Source organism: Centrocercus urophasianus, unplaced genomic scaffold (genome assembly GCF_019232065.1).
Source record: "Centrocercus urophasianus isolate 14NV4802_14NV808 unplaced genomic scaffold, USGS_Curo_1.0 seq_20, whole genome shotgun sequence".
Lineage (NCBI taxonomy): Eukaryota > Metazoa > Chordata > Aves > Galliformes > Phasianidae > Centrocercus > Centrocercus urophasianus.
In genome coordinates this window covers 10,463,767-10,479,142 of record NW_024884756.1, presented here as the reverse complement: position 1 = coordinate 10,479,142, position 15,376 = coordinate 10,463,767, and the positions used below count along the sequence as shown (strand labels likewise).

Here is a 15,376-nt window from a genome sequence, read left to right as displayed (position 1 = left end):
TTCCGTATTCCTCTTTATTTCTCATTTCTCATTAGCGTAAACACATGCTCTCAATACTGCTTTTTTTTTTTTTTTTTTTTTTTTTTTTTAAGAAATCTGAGTATTATCGAATCAACTTACGAGTTTCTTAATATGTTTCTGTGGTGGGATAGTGGTCTGGAGTATTTTGTGTCAAACAGTAAAGCTGTTATTTCAGCTCAGAGAAAGATTCTTTGGCTAGTTAAGCTGTCAGAAGCAGGGGACATCTGCAGAGATATTGGTGACTTCTTTATAAAATTTCCTGAGAGCTGGGGTAGTTGTGATGGTTGGGTGACTGAAGCCACAAAAAGGACTGGAAGCTGAAGAAGGATGTAAATAATATCTTGTGGTTTGCATTCACCATTGGCTAAAATATAATATGTAGAAATGCATTTCCTGCCTACAGATTTATTGAATATTTAAAGCCAGAAAAAATAACAGAGGAGGAGAATGATATTGTCCTTAGTTTATTTCCTCTGGCCCTTCTCAGAAGAGAACTTCTACAATGTAATATTATTTAACATGATTTTTTTATTTGTTTGTTTTTTTGACAAACATTGTATTAAAATCATCTGTGGATTGAGTTCTTCTTTACCAAATTGCATCCTGGAACAAATTATTTTCAACAGGCTTATAAACCCTCAAAGAGTAGGAGTTTAACAGCGTCACGTTACTGCCTGTGTACAAAATCAGATATCTCGTGTTTTGTCTAGAACGTACTGGGGAGCAGAGGATTAGCAAGAAGCAGGATTCTTCTCTCTGAACAAAACTTCTTATTATAATGAGATGCTTGGCACTTTTTTTTGTATAGGGTTGTACATCTGTGAATATGCTGGTGCTGTCTCTGATATTTGACATACAGATTTCCCACTGGCCTCCTGTCAGTGTGACACTGAGCTCTCTTCGTGTGTTTCCAAGTGCTTGGTGACAAACAACTGCAAAGTGACTCCTCTAGTCCCCAGTAAAAAAGATTTATGGTGGAAGAATTCCCAGCCTCATCATGAGACTGTTGCAAGTTGCTTTTTGCTATGTAGAAGGCTGAAATACAGACAATTTACCCAAACTGTGCATTTATTTTAAGTTATGTGCCAACAGCACATCTTTTGTCCAAGTTAATTATATTTAAAGTGTATGAAGTAGCTTGAAAGTGAGCCTTCGTGGACGTGAGTGACCCTTGCTGAAAAGTGTGAGCTGCAGCTCATCTTCCTCTTTGCTGGACTGCACAGACACAGGCTGTACCCAGGATCTGCTTCAAGCCTGATCCTTCCTGAGTGTGAACAGTCATATGTGGATGTGGGAATGGCACAGACGTGCCTGCTCAGCCTGTCATCATGCATCCTATATCTGCAGGCCTTATTTGGACTCTGCAGGATTTTCTGGGTTAGATCTCACGTTACCACCAGCTAGGGCTGTGCTGTGATTTAGGTAAAAGCGGTGTTCAGTTCAGAACAACAGAACTGTTTTCTCAAATACTTTCTGGTTTTCTTTCTCTAGAGGGGAAAAAAAAAAAAAAAAAGAATGCCGTGGATCTTTTCTCATTATAACTTTTTCTTCTCTCATCATATGTTTGTTCATCTAGGTAGCCTCCTGATTTATCAAGTACACACTAGATTGTTATCTCTGTAAGCTGCAAACCCTGATCCCTCTTTTGAAAAAGTGGCACTCTGGAGCTTCACTTTTTTTTTATTTTCTTCACGATGGTGTTTAATTTTTCAGAATTGAAGTAATAATAACAGAAATGTTTATGTTGTACTTGGATATGGGGTGGACGTCTTTCATGCAGAAAAGGAGGTATTTCTGAATAACCAAAAGCTGCCCAACTCGTCTGGTTTTTGCCCTTTCAGTTAGAGGTGCAGGATGTTGGGAGCAGAACTGGCAAGGCTTTCCTGTCCTGGGTGGACACTGATTTCTCTCTTTAAAACAGCTTTCGCAGTTTAGGTTCATTTTTCAAATTTCTTTAAAAGAAAGGGAAAGAGCTGAGTACCAGATGAGTATATTTAAGATCAGCTCTATAGCAGTACAAACAGATATAAATAAATGGACTCTTTTCCCCCCACTGTTGTTCGCTGAATGAAGCGTTTTCGCCTGAAGAAAAAGCAGAAACAGATTAGGTTCGGGGACTTCTGTACTTCAATTGCTTCCTGTGGTTACTGTCAGTTGTGTAAGCATGTTTTATTGTTAAGTGTGTGGAGTCTTCACCCAGATAATTTCCCCAGGACAATCCATGCTTTAGTAGCAGAGACACAGTCTCTGTTGCAGGGAAGGGCTCTCGTATGTGGAAGCCCAGCTGAGGTTGCCGGTATTTTAGCGTCTTGAAGGCATTCAGGATTGAGTCTCAGTGTAGATCAAGTGCAAACTGGAAATGTGTTGGGCAGTTGGAGATGGGGAACAACCTGCTTTTAGCATGTGGATGAGATTTTTAGTCATCTTAGCATCCTTTAGAGTTTTTATTTTTACTTATTTAACACTGGACTTGGAGGTATGTATGTACATAAACACTTGCGTATGCTGCTTGCTTTTTCCTAGGTTTGATTTCTTTTTTCTCTATTGGAATGGTTAAGTTAGAGAATGACCTGTGCTACCGTCACTGCAAAGGAAATGTTTTCTGCGCACAGTAATGAAGAGTTTTCAGTAGTTTATGAATTTTGGAATAAATGTCCTGATTTCCCAACCATGTAAATTTGCTTTGTCTTGGAGAGAGATTGCTCTGTGTGTGTCTCTGTTAAAAAAACAAACAGCAATCAAAAACTCCAAGCGCAACGGCAACAACAAAAACTTTATTTTCCCCTTTCTTCATTTGATAAAAATCTCTCTCCTCTAGAATGATTTCCTTTGGGTTTGACACCACCATTTGATCTCAGTTTTTAATAATTTTGGTGGGTTTCACTCCCAGAAGAAAACATGCTTGTGCTGTGAAGTATTCCCACTAGAAATCTGGGAAGTCTTAAACCCTCATGTTACTCAGGGCTAAGAACTGGCTTCTTTATTAATTCTGTGCTAGACAACCCCTGTACAGTAAATCTTTCCATAACACCACGCTGTTGAAATTAATCAAGCTGATGTTTGGAAATTGTTCAAATTAGATTAAATTAAATAACACCTAGATGGGGCTCACAACTTGTGCTGATGGAAACAGATTTTAATCTAAAAAGACACAAATTTTATCGGTGCCTCTTCTTATTGGCTGATCTTCATATTACGCTTATTAGGATGAGCAAGCACTGCTTCCGATTTAATGGGCAGCAGAGGTGGTGGCTGGAATAGTTTAACCTCCTCTGCAGCTTTTCTGGTGCCTTTTCTCCTTTGGTTTAGGTGCTGCGCCTGGGGTGGGCATGTGGAAGTTGGTGATGTGTAGAAATGTGACTGCTGGTAGTGCCACCTTTGATTCTCAATCTGAAGCACTGGATAAAGTATATTATTCGAAAGTGAACCAAAAAAATCAGTGCAGGACTTAAAGGTCTTCCCTGTCTTGTCCTTTTCTTGGCTATTAGAAATTAACAGCTTGCACTTGCAAATATCGCAGCTCAAAGTGTTTTCCAGGGAGCTGCTTGACTTCAGTTTGATAACATTTTTAACTGGCTTCAAGCTTTTGTTCAATGAATATTTTGTGTGGTGGAGAGTCCAGAGTTTTCACTGTTTAGATAGCATACCTGTTTCTTTTTTCTTCATATTTAGAATAAGTTACTCTATGGGAAAATAAAACTATGGAGTAAAACTAGCAAGTAGGAGAAAAATGTGCATTTGGGCACAGATCGTCTGCATATTTAATTGCTTCTTGATTTTTCTACTGCTTAGATGAGTCTCAACTAAAATGCAAGCAAATGTACAAAGCCTTCTCTGTACATCACAAGTTCTCCATGAAAGCAACTGCAGAGCTTAACTCCCAATTCTGACGTGTTTTAACAATATTTGGTATACGGAGGTACCGATCACCACCAACCGTTCTGTTCTTCTGGAAGCACTTTCTGTGTTCTCTTCCATGGAATACAGGGAAATCTTGTGTACATGTGTTCTTTTAAAAGGCTTTCTTATTTTATGTTCCTCTAACACTTAATGCTGTCTAGATGGGGTTCAAAGCACTGATGGAAGCACTGAAGAGCTGTTTCTAAGCCAGCTCAATGGAGTAGTATCAAGTAGAAAAAGTCTTTTGGATAATTTGTAATTGTTACTGATGTTTTGTGTGCAATTCAGCATATTGTGCTTCTTCTTTGAGAAAACAAGATGTTTTCTTTTCAGCCCTCAGATTACCCCTTGTTTTCTCCATGTGTGAAACTCAGTGCCGTATGTTATCCACCATGAGTTACACCGCATCATTCACTAAAGCATCTCTCTAAAGCTGGGAGAGCAAATGCACAAGAGTTTTGCTCAAAAGGGATTTCAGCCTTTTTTGTGTGTACGTATGAAGAGGAGGGATGCTGCTTCTGGCTGCACAGACACTAGAGAAAAGAGCTGAGGGCTTTTAGGGTTTGTGAGTTAGGCTTTTCTTACTGCATGCAATGCTTCGTTCTGGATGCTTCATCTTCTGCTCTCTTGAGCATTGCTGTAAGCTGTTCAATGGAATGATGGAGAGGATGGACTGGCTCGCATCCCTCTTCTGTAAGGGCCCTGTAGTGAGGTGGGGGTTCCGTTTATGCACCTAGGAACAAGGCGTCGTGCATACTGGTGTGTAAAGACTGTGCTGGTTTTAGCTGCAGATGGTTTTCCTTCAGATTTTCATGTACCAGAGGTATGTTAATTTATATTCAGATAATATCAGGAAAAAGAGAAGTTCAATGTACTAAATCCATTTGAGATATTATAGCTTAACTCTTTCCAGTTCAAAATAGAGGGCAGAGCAGATGAGATTTCCTCGGAGTGAGGTTTGCTTGGAAAGAAGTCGGATGACTCTTGATTTCTAGGAAAGCAAAATTGGTTTTAAGAGTCCAGCCACAGCAAGAGGATCATAACGTGTTAGCAGTGGCAGATGTGGTAACCTGCCCTTTGCTCTCTGTTTTTAAAGTACTAATGGCAGCTTGTCGTCACTTATGCTGAGCCACTGAGCTTAGAGGTATTTTTGCAAAAGCTGTTTCTGTAGTAGGGCTCCTGTGACCGTGGATGGCTCAGATGGGCCATTTGAAAAATAGTCACAGGCAAGCTTCCTGCAAGTCTATCATGCCATCCATACAGTAGAGTTGTGACAACAGCATTTCTGCCATTTGAGGTCCTGTTTGCGCTAAGACAGTAAATTGTGGGCATAAATTGCGTGGAGAATAGGTGCTGCTTCTGTGCTGAAAAGGTGGAAAGGCTGTTCTGTGACGAGGACAGCATGCTGCGGGAGGATGGAAGATGCTGCGGCATTCCTCTCATCAGTTTGCATTCACCCACTTACACTGTCTTGCCAAAATGTGGTTTACACAACCGATATTGCAGCCTTAGCATTTGGCCAATTATCTGATTCTTCTGTTGAGACATTAATAGCCCCATCAGGAATGCTGTGACAGACCCTACGTTTGGTGGGAGGGCATGTTTGTTACTTACAGGGGTTAAATTTCATTTTAACTAGTTAAATGATTTATGGACAAACAAATCAGCTTTTAACCTTGGAAAGGAATAACAATTTTGTCACTGACTTCAGTGGGAACAGAATCAGCCATGCTCTTTTTCTTTTCAGAAAAGCACCTAGAGATATTTTTCAATGTATGTTCCTTAGTGAGTGTGTTAAAATTTGTTTACTTGAACTTGCAAAATGCGTTGGTTTATCTCAGTCAGTGGTAAAGAGGGAGCAGCATCAATATGATGCTGTAACCTACTTACCCATTATTGAAGGTGTGATTTAAAACAGAATGCTAAAACCTATGAACTGGGTATCCAGGCTTGTAGCTACTGCTGGTCTGCAGTTAGAATGTCCAACTGGGAGCTGATCCCTGCCAGCTATGGCACTAAATGATAAATGTGTATCTGAAATACATTTTAAGTAAATCTCATCTCTGCAAATTCAAGCCTGGAGGATTCTAGTCCCTTAGCAGGTGTTACTGCTGTGACTGTATCTATTTCAGGGCAGTGTGGCTCCTTTTGAAGGGATATTTGACCACTGGTTTGCAGATATTAGAACTGCTGATAGATGATCTTAATTAATTGGCTTGGTATAGAAGGAGAACCAACATTTGGCTTTCTCCTCCTTTATGAAGTGCCCAGACCAGGAATGCAGTGATCTGTATCTGTTCTTCCATGAATATTTCCATAATAATTATTTTCATATTATCTACATGAAATTGTCATATTTATTTCTGAAAAACAGGAGTGAAAAGTAAACTAGTAGACTTTCAGGCAAGCTCTACATAGCACGTTTTGAGAATGGCTTTAGGCTTGGATTTGTCTTTCCCTTAATATTTCATAGCTTATCAAGGGGCTAACAAAATATATGTATCCAATTAATAAATTTATGTTGCTGGGGGTAGTGACTTTTTCCTTTGTCACACACTTCACAGCCTATAGCAAATGATGAAAATGGATCTTCCAACTCAGTAAGTTTTCTGTGTTTCCCTTTCATGCTTTTCCCTCCGTGCACAGACATGCAGTACTATAAAGCCACGTTCCACAAATTGGCTTGTTTCTGGCCTGTCTGTAGTACTGGATCCCTTTAAGTTCACGCCTCACAGTTTATTACCAGAGATGACTTGATCTCATTACCACAAAAGTAAATTTACAGTAAAAGAGAATTAAATTGAATCCAGAACGCTCCCTGAGTTTTTTACTTCTGTGATTCACCCTCATCCTTGATTCTCTTTCTAAGAGAGCTGTTCTCACTCTCTTCATACATTAAGAGGGAGAACACTGCCGGCTTCTCGGGGACTGCTGGTCCATTAGCTCTCAACACCACCAAATTATCATTTTCAGCAAAATTTGTGCAAGGGTGTTTACTTTGCAGAACGAGTAGGATGGCCATAGTCTGGAAGTATGTGAATTAACCTAGCCAATCCAAGAAGTGCATGTGGGACTAGCCCCAAACAATATCTCCATGATGGTCACTGTGTGGAGAGAAGCTGGACAGTGGTGTCTACATGTCAGGTTTTCAGATCTCTTAGTGTAGAGAAGCCCTGACCTGCAAGAATAGGGCATTCAAGGAACTGTAGAAAATTTCTTCAGTGTTAAAAAGTCTTAGCAGAAAAATCTCATTTGTCCTCATGCTGACTGTTATTTTGTTCCTAAATTGTATTCTCTGGGGCTTTTAGTGTGGTTTGTAAATGAGTCAAGTGATGAGACTTCAGTATTTCCCTTGGAAAGAAAACAAAAGCTGTCCCCTGGGGAAGAAAGGCCGATATCCACTTACGATGAGCCTTCTAGGAGGTGTCTTAAATGAAAGCTTTTATCAGAGATGTGTGACGCTTTTCTTGTTCCTCTCTCACAGACTTCTTTTCTTCCATCTAGGTTTGATGATTCCAGTCTTTTGTGTGGTGGAGCAGTCGGATGCCTCTCTTGAATATGATAATCGAGAAGAGCATGCTGAGTTCGTTCTGGTTCGCAAAGATGTGCTCTTTAGCCAGCTGGTGGAGACAGCGCTCCTGGCTCTGGGGTATTCCCACAGCTCTGCGGCTCAGGCACAAGGTATTCAGTAAAGTTCTTTTCCCTCTTCTCTGTGTTGACTGAATGGTGCACCTCAGGCTGTTCAGTGCAAGGAGAAAGCAAGAAAATCGGTGGGAAATCTTGGGAGTGTTTTAATCGGTTGTATTGATTACTTAATCTTAAACTAGGTGTAGAACAACACCTACCTTGTTAGCCTGCCTAGAAAGCATTAGCTGGATCTTGCTGAAGTGTGAAATACGGTGATAATGATCAGCCAGCGTATTCATGACACATTTGTTCTGCATCTCAAGGCAGGTTGCTGCTTTGAGGAAATCAGCGCAGAAGAGCAGGGTAGAACCTCTAAGTGTAGGGCTAGATGGTATCTGGTACGTCTCTTTCTATCAGGGCCGTTTTGAACAGCATGTTATAATATATAACAGCATTTTTGAAACAGTGTATTGAATACAATAAGGCTATATATACATATTCTCTTAATGGCCAATAGCTGTACTGCAAAATGTGCAAACTGATTTTTGTTTCTGCTTGTCTACGGTACTGCTGCAAATGCTTTGTAAATCTCTACCATTCCTTCTTTTTGAAAATGATTCTCCGGAAGGAGCAAAATCTAAAATTAACAAAGCTTTCATCTCTATACCCAAAATATCACCACGAAACCTAAGATTGTATAAATGGGGGAGACAGGCAGGAGGTGGGGGAGCGGGAAAAATCTTTCCAAAATGAATTTCACATTTCAAGAAACTTTTATGCTGAGGAGATTATTTCATTGTTTTCTCTTTTGGATGAGAAGCCTGTGACTTTGTTTCATCCTCATGTCATCAGTTGGACCCCTGCAGTTTAGGGTAGTTTAGCAGTAGCTTTGCCTGGGGATTTGGATTTTATCTGTTGGTTTTAGTCACTTTGTATAGCTCGGAATTTGAATGCGAAAACAGAGGGAGCAGCGTAGCGCTGAATGCAGGAGTTCCAGACAGCGGTTAATAGCGCAGCACTCTTTGTACAAACTTCTCTCCAAGCAGGGTGATAATGATTCATTTCCTCTGTCAGCCTCTCTGCTCTGTGAGAGGCTCAGGTTCTGCTTACGGGCAGAGCTCATGCAGATCTAATGTATTTATTTATTTATACAATGCAGCAATAGAAGCTATATGAGAAGATAGTTGTTTTGTTTTTTAACAGGAAACATTTCATGTCGTTTTAGGGACACTTGTTTTTGTTTTTTTTTTTCCCAATAAATGTAAAAGTTCATTGTATTCCACTGTTTCCATCCTGGTGAGCCAGCTTCCTGTTTGACAGCACTATCCATCTCAGTTAACACGGTTGCTCAATATGTTGTGAGCTAACATGTGGAACACGCTGCATTCAGTGGCCAAGATTTCAGTCTTGGCACTTATGAAGGGGAATGGGCTTTGCGGGAAACCTGCTCTGAGGAGGCATGCCACTCAGTGCAGTGATCCACACTGGCTGAGCATCTCACTTGGGGAACCTTGCATTTGCAGCATCTCTCTGCTGTGAGAATACCAAGGAGTAGAGACAGATTGAATCACAAAGGAAATTAGTCACTGTGCAGGGAGGAAACGGCCACTGCGTTTTTAAACTACAGACTTCGACAGGGAGCAGGTTCAGCTAGTAATCTGTCATTTGGTGTTGTGCTCAAATAACTCGTCTATAAAATCAAAGTTGAACCTCTGTTTCAATTAATCTAATAGAAAAGACTTCATGGTTTTTGTCTTTAAGGGATTCATTGCCTTCCACTAGAAACATCAGGTGGTATAATATTTAGAAATGACAGAAATTACTTCAAAGATCTGCCAGGAAAAAAATCTCTTCCTTGGTCAGCATGCTTATCGTCACACCAAAGGACCAGTTCTCTGAAGTCTTTTATGCTTCCTGGGCAAATACTGCAGGACATGCTGATTTTAACATACAAAACTTTAGTGTGCAGCTTGTTCTGAAGTAGCTTGCTTCTGTGCTACTGTCTGCAAGCAGAGAGATGAGGTCCAGGCAGAGGCAATTTGCTGGTATAGGTATCTGAGACTGGCTAGTTTTGTGAGAAAATTTCTAGAATGTTGGGCTATTATCTGTCAAGCAGTGTTTACAGAAACATGTTGCTAAACACTTTAATAAAGGATACATTTGGGAGAATAATTTTCTGATATGAGAAAGAGGAAAAAATATAAGGCTAATTTGCTCTGTTCATTCTGGATAAAGTCTGCTTCTGTTCCAGTAGTTGGAATTGATTTCATTTAGCAATATATGCTGATAAACAGCCACTTAGTTCTTCTCTATGCGTTGTGATCAGCTGCATTACAGGATCTGCATGAGAAGCTGCATGAGAAATGCATCAGGAGGTGCATCGCGCACCACCAGCTTTGAGTTGTTCAGACATCGTCCTAGGCGTCCTCATGTCCTCTAGGACATAATAAACACGAGACTGTCAAAGCTTTGTTTTGCAAAGGCTGCTTATGCAGTAATCTTCATCTAGCATGTAGCAGTCGTCACCTATTGAGTGAGGAGAATTTCTATATGTCTATATTGTATAATTTCTATATGTCTGTTTCTTTGGTTGACTCTTGAAAGGAGAGCCACTGTTCGCTTCATCTCACAGGACACTTCTCGTGTTTGTACATTCTAAAGAACCATGTCTCCAATGTCAGATAAGAGCTACTTGTGGGGGAAAAAACGGAGTCATGGCAGGAGAGAGAACTGCTGTGCAATTTCACACCGCCTTCGCCGCAGTTCACCACAGCATTCGCACAGCCCTGCTGAGTCTCAAGCAGGTGGTGCGCGATTTGTGCGTAGGGCCCCATCTCACATCGCCTACTGTACTGCAGAGCCTGCGTGCCAGGGACAAGACGTGACATGGAGGGGAATGTGTGTCCGAGGAGGCTCTGCTGTGGGTCTGCCCAGAGCTGCTGAGCTCCTCAGGGAGTTGAGGAGTCTTAGCGTAAATATCTTGAAACAAATACATACTGGGGGATATACATGAAGGTGGCCCCATGCCTTGCTGGAAGAAGCTTTTTATTCCCCCACAGTTTGGGCAGGACACAGTTATTATTACACAAACAGCTGGTTGCAAACATTTTTTGTTGATGGTGGCAAGAGCGGAAACTTTTCAGCAAGCTCTGCCCTCGTGAAACTTCCCTTTTCTGACAGGAGCTGTGAAAAGTCTTCTGGAACAGAATGGGAATTTGTTAACAGCTTGGCACTGGGGTGTGAAAGTTGGTGGTGTGAATGGCAACAAAGGTTTAATCAACATTTATGTATTTTTCTTTCATCACTTGAGTCTACACCTGACACTAGGGAACCTGCTACAAGAGCCTTCTGGTAAGAAAAAGAGTCATGCTTTAAAAGGGCACCTGTTCCGTGTGTAATTTAATAAAAATTACATATCCTGGTGCCTTTTTGAAAGTTATTTTCTGTTACTGTTATTTTTTTATTGTTGGGCGTGGTACTCTAAGTGAGATGTGCAAGAGGGGGCGAGCTGGTAGGGACTGAGTGCTGAGGCCAAGGCAGTACGAAGTTACCTGCAATCTGAAATACTCTGTGAACGGTCTGAAGCTTTGGACCTGCTGTGAGAGCTGACTCTCTCCCACTGTGGAGTTGAGGAAGAGCAGTCCCAGTCTGACACTTCTACCAATTTCTTAGAATCCACGTGAAAAATCAAGTGGCGTTTTCTCTTTTGACTGGTTCCCTGCTAGCTGTTGTGAGCATACACAGAACTGGTGTACGTTGTCTACAGAGCCTCACAAAGCTTAGTGGCCCATCAAAGTAGACTTTGCCTTTGGTTCCAAGGTTTTCTGCCGGTGTGCTGGCAGGGCAAAGGAGTGCCTGCCCTGACTGCGTCTGTGGGTAGCATTGTGGGTAGCACATCTTGAATATTGCTGCTGTGCTGTGTTACTTGCTGTGATCTGCTTCTCAAGAGCGAGGCTCAGGGAAGACCCAAACAGAAAGTTAATACAAGAGATCCTGTGAAATATTCCCATCTGTGCTGCCTCTGGGACCATAGTAGTTTCCAACCGAATGCGAGGTGAAGGCAGAATGTACCAACTGGGGGCTGTGTTGAACACATGCAAACTGATTTTATGTTTCTCTATCAAGAAAGGTACAGAAAAAATGTAGCGAAACCCTGCAAAACTTGTGCTGCTTGTATACAGCTAAGTTTGTTGCAATTGGGAAGATAAGTTACTTTTTAATACAGGCACAACAGAGAAGTATGGGCGAGATGAGAGGAAACCTGGGAGAAGGTATTTCCTGTGCAGTAAATTGCAAGAGTGCTACTATCCAGGATCTTCTGCCTCCTTAGCCAAGTGCCCAGTGCCAGTTGTATGGCTGAGCTGTGGCTCCCTGTTTGTATAATCAAACATCTCTTAATCTAGGGTTTAATGAATAGAAGAGAAACCAACCCAGCCCTCTTCATGGCTCTGTTCACCTGAGTAGTCTGGTTCCATCCTTAGCAGCTCTTTATTCAGCAATTGCCTTTTGTGCACCTTGCCTGGGGATGCTTCTTATGGATAAGCTCGCCTTTCTTCTTTCCAACTGTGGAGGTGAAATTCTAAAAGGCCCTGTATGGGAGCTGCTGAGTCATGGCTGAACCTCTGACTGATCACCTGAGGTGAGCAATGAGTCAACCAGAGGAGCACGTGAAGGCAACTCACCTGTGCTGCCGGAAGGGGAGGAGCCAGGCTCCACCCCTCCTAGACCTATTTAAGAGCTGGCTACCAGTGGGGAAGGATCTCTTCTGGAGATCTGCTCTGCTGGAGTTTTGTAAGTGAGCCCAGGATAGGGGGAAGGTTTCTATCTATTCTCTTTTTGTTATTGTAATCTGCTTTGCCAAACTCTCTTGTTTATTTTGTAGTTTTAACATCTTAATATTCATTGCTTATATAGGCCCCTACATAATCATTCAGGAGTAATAAGCACGTGAGGTACAACTCTAACAGGCATCCTACAGTAAGTTCAGACACGACATTTAGTGACAAAGTTGTCTGGGTTTGCTGAGCAGACTGGATTTCTTGCAGTAGTACTCAGCCATTCAGATCAAAGCGGTCCTTGTAAAAGCAGCTTTCTTGAATTGTGTGCTGCTTGAGTTGTGTTCTTTGTCTTTCTCTGTGATGTTTGAAGAAATTGGTCTGAGTACTGCTTGAGTATTTTTTATTTCCCTATATACAGATACTTACCAGCAAATCACTGTTTTGTCTACTCTAAAAAAACTTCATGGCAACTGCAAGTGAAACTCATTTACAGGAGCTGAGAGAGGAAGTTAGACTTCAGTGAGAATGTTGAAAAGCCTCTTCCTGCTTTGTTTTTCAGTACCCATTACAGTGCATAATGGGCATAGGATTTGAAAGACACTTGTTGTTAAAGGTTCAGCCTCTCATGCCATTTCAATTATAGCCCAAGCCTTCTCTCTAAATACCACTTGGGACTATTAAGAAATCTTTAAGTATTAAGGGAGAGATAGAGATCCATTTGTATTCATAGGGTTTACTTAAACTATACTTTTTCGTGATCGAAAAGCAAATACTATGATATCATATTAAAATATGTAATTAATGGAATAGATTGATGTTTTACTTCTATATATAAGAACTATACATTTGTAATTTAGATCTATCGTGTAGGTACATACAAATTATTTTATACCTGTAAGTTGTACAGATACATATTTCTGTGCATGTTTAGAAACAGAAGATCGGAACCCAGTACTTCTCAAGTTGCCTCCCTCCTTGTCCACCATAGCATTAAGTGTGAATGGCAGTGAATTGCCATTCTTTGATAAGCTCATGATGGAAGTTCTTAACTTTTCAATAGTGGTCAAAGGACTCCCTTTCCTTTTTCTCCCCACCACCAGCCCAGTACTGATGTGTGCCATGTGGTATTGGCTTTCTGATCCCAATATATTATTACAGGATTTTCGTGATGGAACAAAACCTTCCACAAATAATAATCTATTTTTCTAGACGGCAAACATCTGGGTAGTATAAGCAAATGGGTACTTTATTGGTGTTTGAACAGCTTAGAGGCAAGTACCCAAACTCAGCCCTGACCAGCTCAGCACTTCTGACACTGCTCTCCATCTCATTTGCGGTTTGTGCCTGGGTAGAGCCTGGCTGGGAAGCAGGAAACAGGGACAGCAAGAGGAGAGAGGAGACAGAACTAGCCTGGGTGTCACTGGGAAGCCCCTTACCTTTGTGACCTGCATGCCTGAGGCTTCTTTTGAATGAAGAGCATTCTAGGCCAAGTACTTTGCAATGCGTCACATCTAGGTGCTGGCTTTGGGATACAGCAGAGTGCCTGTAGTTTGTTTGTTCCTTACTCAGAACTGGTAAGTCTCAGATTGTGTTGCAGACAGAGAGGAACAAAACACTTAATAATTCCTCTCTCACTTTGTTTTTGAGAAACGTTGCTGAGGTCGCAGCAGCAAATCCACACCTCTGTTTTTCGAGGGCGGTGGTCTGTCGTGCTTCCCAATTGCTGCAGCTGTAGGCTCTGTGTGAGGGTATCTGGGCAGCACTGGAGTTTCTTCATGTGTCACACTCTTAGAGGACATATTTTCATACGTTCTGCTTGTTTTATAAACCAGTAAGGAAATGCTGGGGAAATTGGGCCATAGACTTCTTTTAAAAAATTATTTCTATTCATTTATGTACTTATTTGCCCTGTCACAGCAGCCCTTATAATAATTTGGCATAAAATAAAAACTACACTCTCTCTGGAAGGCCTGTATGTACTCAATTAAAAACTCAGACCAGCTTATAATAAATTCTGATTTTTCTTGGCCCCTTCTCAACCTCTCAGCTAAGCCCACAAGCCCATGAACCACTGGTAATTTTGAGGAAAATGGGGAAATGATGTTTATTCATTTTAATTCAAAACAAAATAATTGTCTTTCTTCCATGAATTTGATAAAGTGCTGTATTTAAAAATGGGAATAAATTAGGTTAGCCTAGGTCTTTCCCTGTCAGGAGAAGGAAAATGAAGTGCATTTAGCAGCCTGGTAGCTAAAAAGCTAAATATACTTCAAAAATTCAGTAGCATATGAGGAGAGCAGAGCCTGGTGGTGCTTCACACAAGTTAGGGGAGCTTTTTTTGTATTTGTTTTTTCTTTTAAGATATTCTTGTCTGCTGAGATACTGCTGCCTTTATCTAGAGCAGGGCCTGGAAAACATTTTAGATCTGTGGCATGAAGAGGATGCTTTCTGCACAGCTGCAGTTGGCCTTGCTCCTCCGTGCTCCTTGTGGACTCGGCTCCAGCTGCTACTTTCCTTGCCTTGACCAGGCAAGTCTTGTGCCCTGTATCCTCCTTTACTCTCTTTGGGGGTCAGTTCTGAGTTGCTTACCACCACGTAGGAGCACTGTGGAAGAGAGATCCAACTTTGGTCATCCTGGCCCTACCCAGAATTGTCATGAACTTGATGATAGATGGCTATCTTTACATTTGCATCTTTTTTTGCCTGTACAATTTTATATAGGGGCAATCTGTCCTCCTGTATTGTTTGTCATCAGGAATCTACAGGAAGTGAAATGGCTAAATGTACAGCATGAAAAACCATTAGCAGAAGGTGGTTCTGTTAGTGACCTTTTTCCAGACTGGTCACTGAGACGTCATTCCTATTAGGATGATTAAGGCTCTAATTAATACTCACATTCCAGCTTGGGCTGAGAGAAGCAGGGATGCATGCCCTCCTCTGCCCACTGAGCTGCTTGGCTGTTTGCAGTAAGACTCTCTTCCTTTCCCTGTTGCAGGGCTTACAGAGCATCACACGCACTCTGTCTTTCTGTCTGTCAGTGACTACCTTTG

At 41.4% G+C, this 15,376-nt stretch overlaps 1 protein-coding gene across 4 annotated transcripts in view; it reads left to right on the top strand.

The window, feature by feature from the left end:
* The window catches only part of SATB2 (SATB homeobox 2), a 130,338-nt gene that overhangs the window by 19,353 nt on the left and 95,609 nt on the right, over window positions 1–15,376 (top strand). For all 4 annotated transcript variants that reach the window (XM_042822090.1, XM_042822092.1, XM_042822091.1 and 1 more), the window contains one exon: window positions 7,426–7,602. In XM_042822090.1, the coding sequence (XP_042678024.1) occupies window positions 7,426–7,602 (177 nt within the window). The remainder of the gene's footprint in view (window positions 1–7,425; window positions 7,603–15,376) is intronic.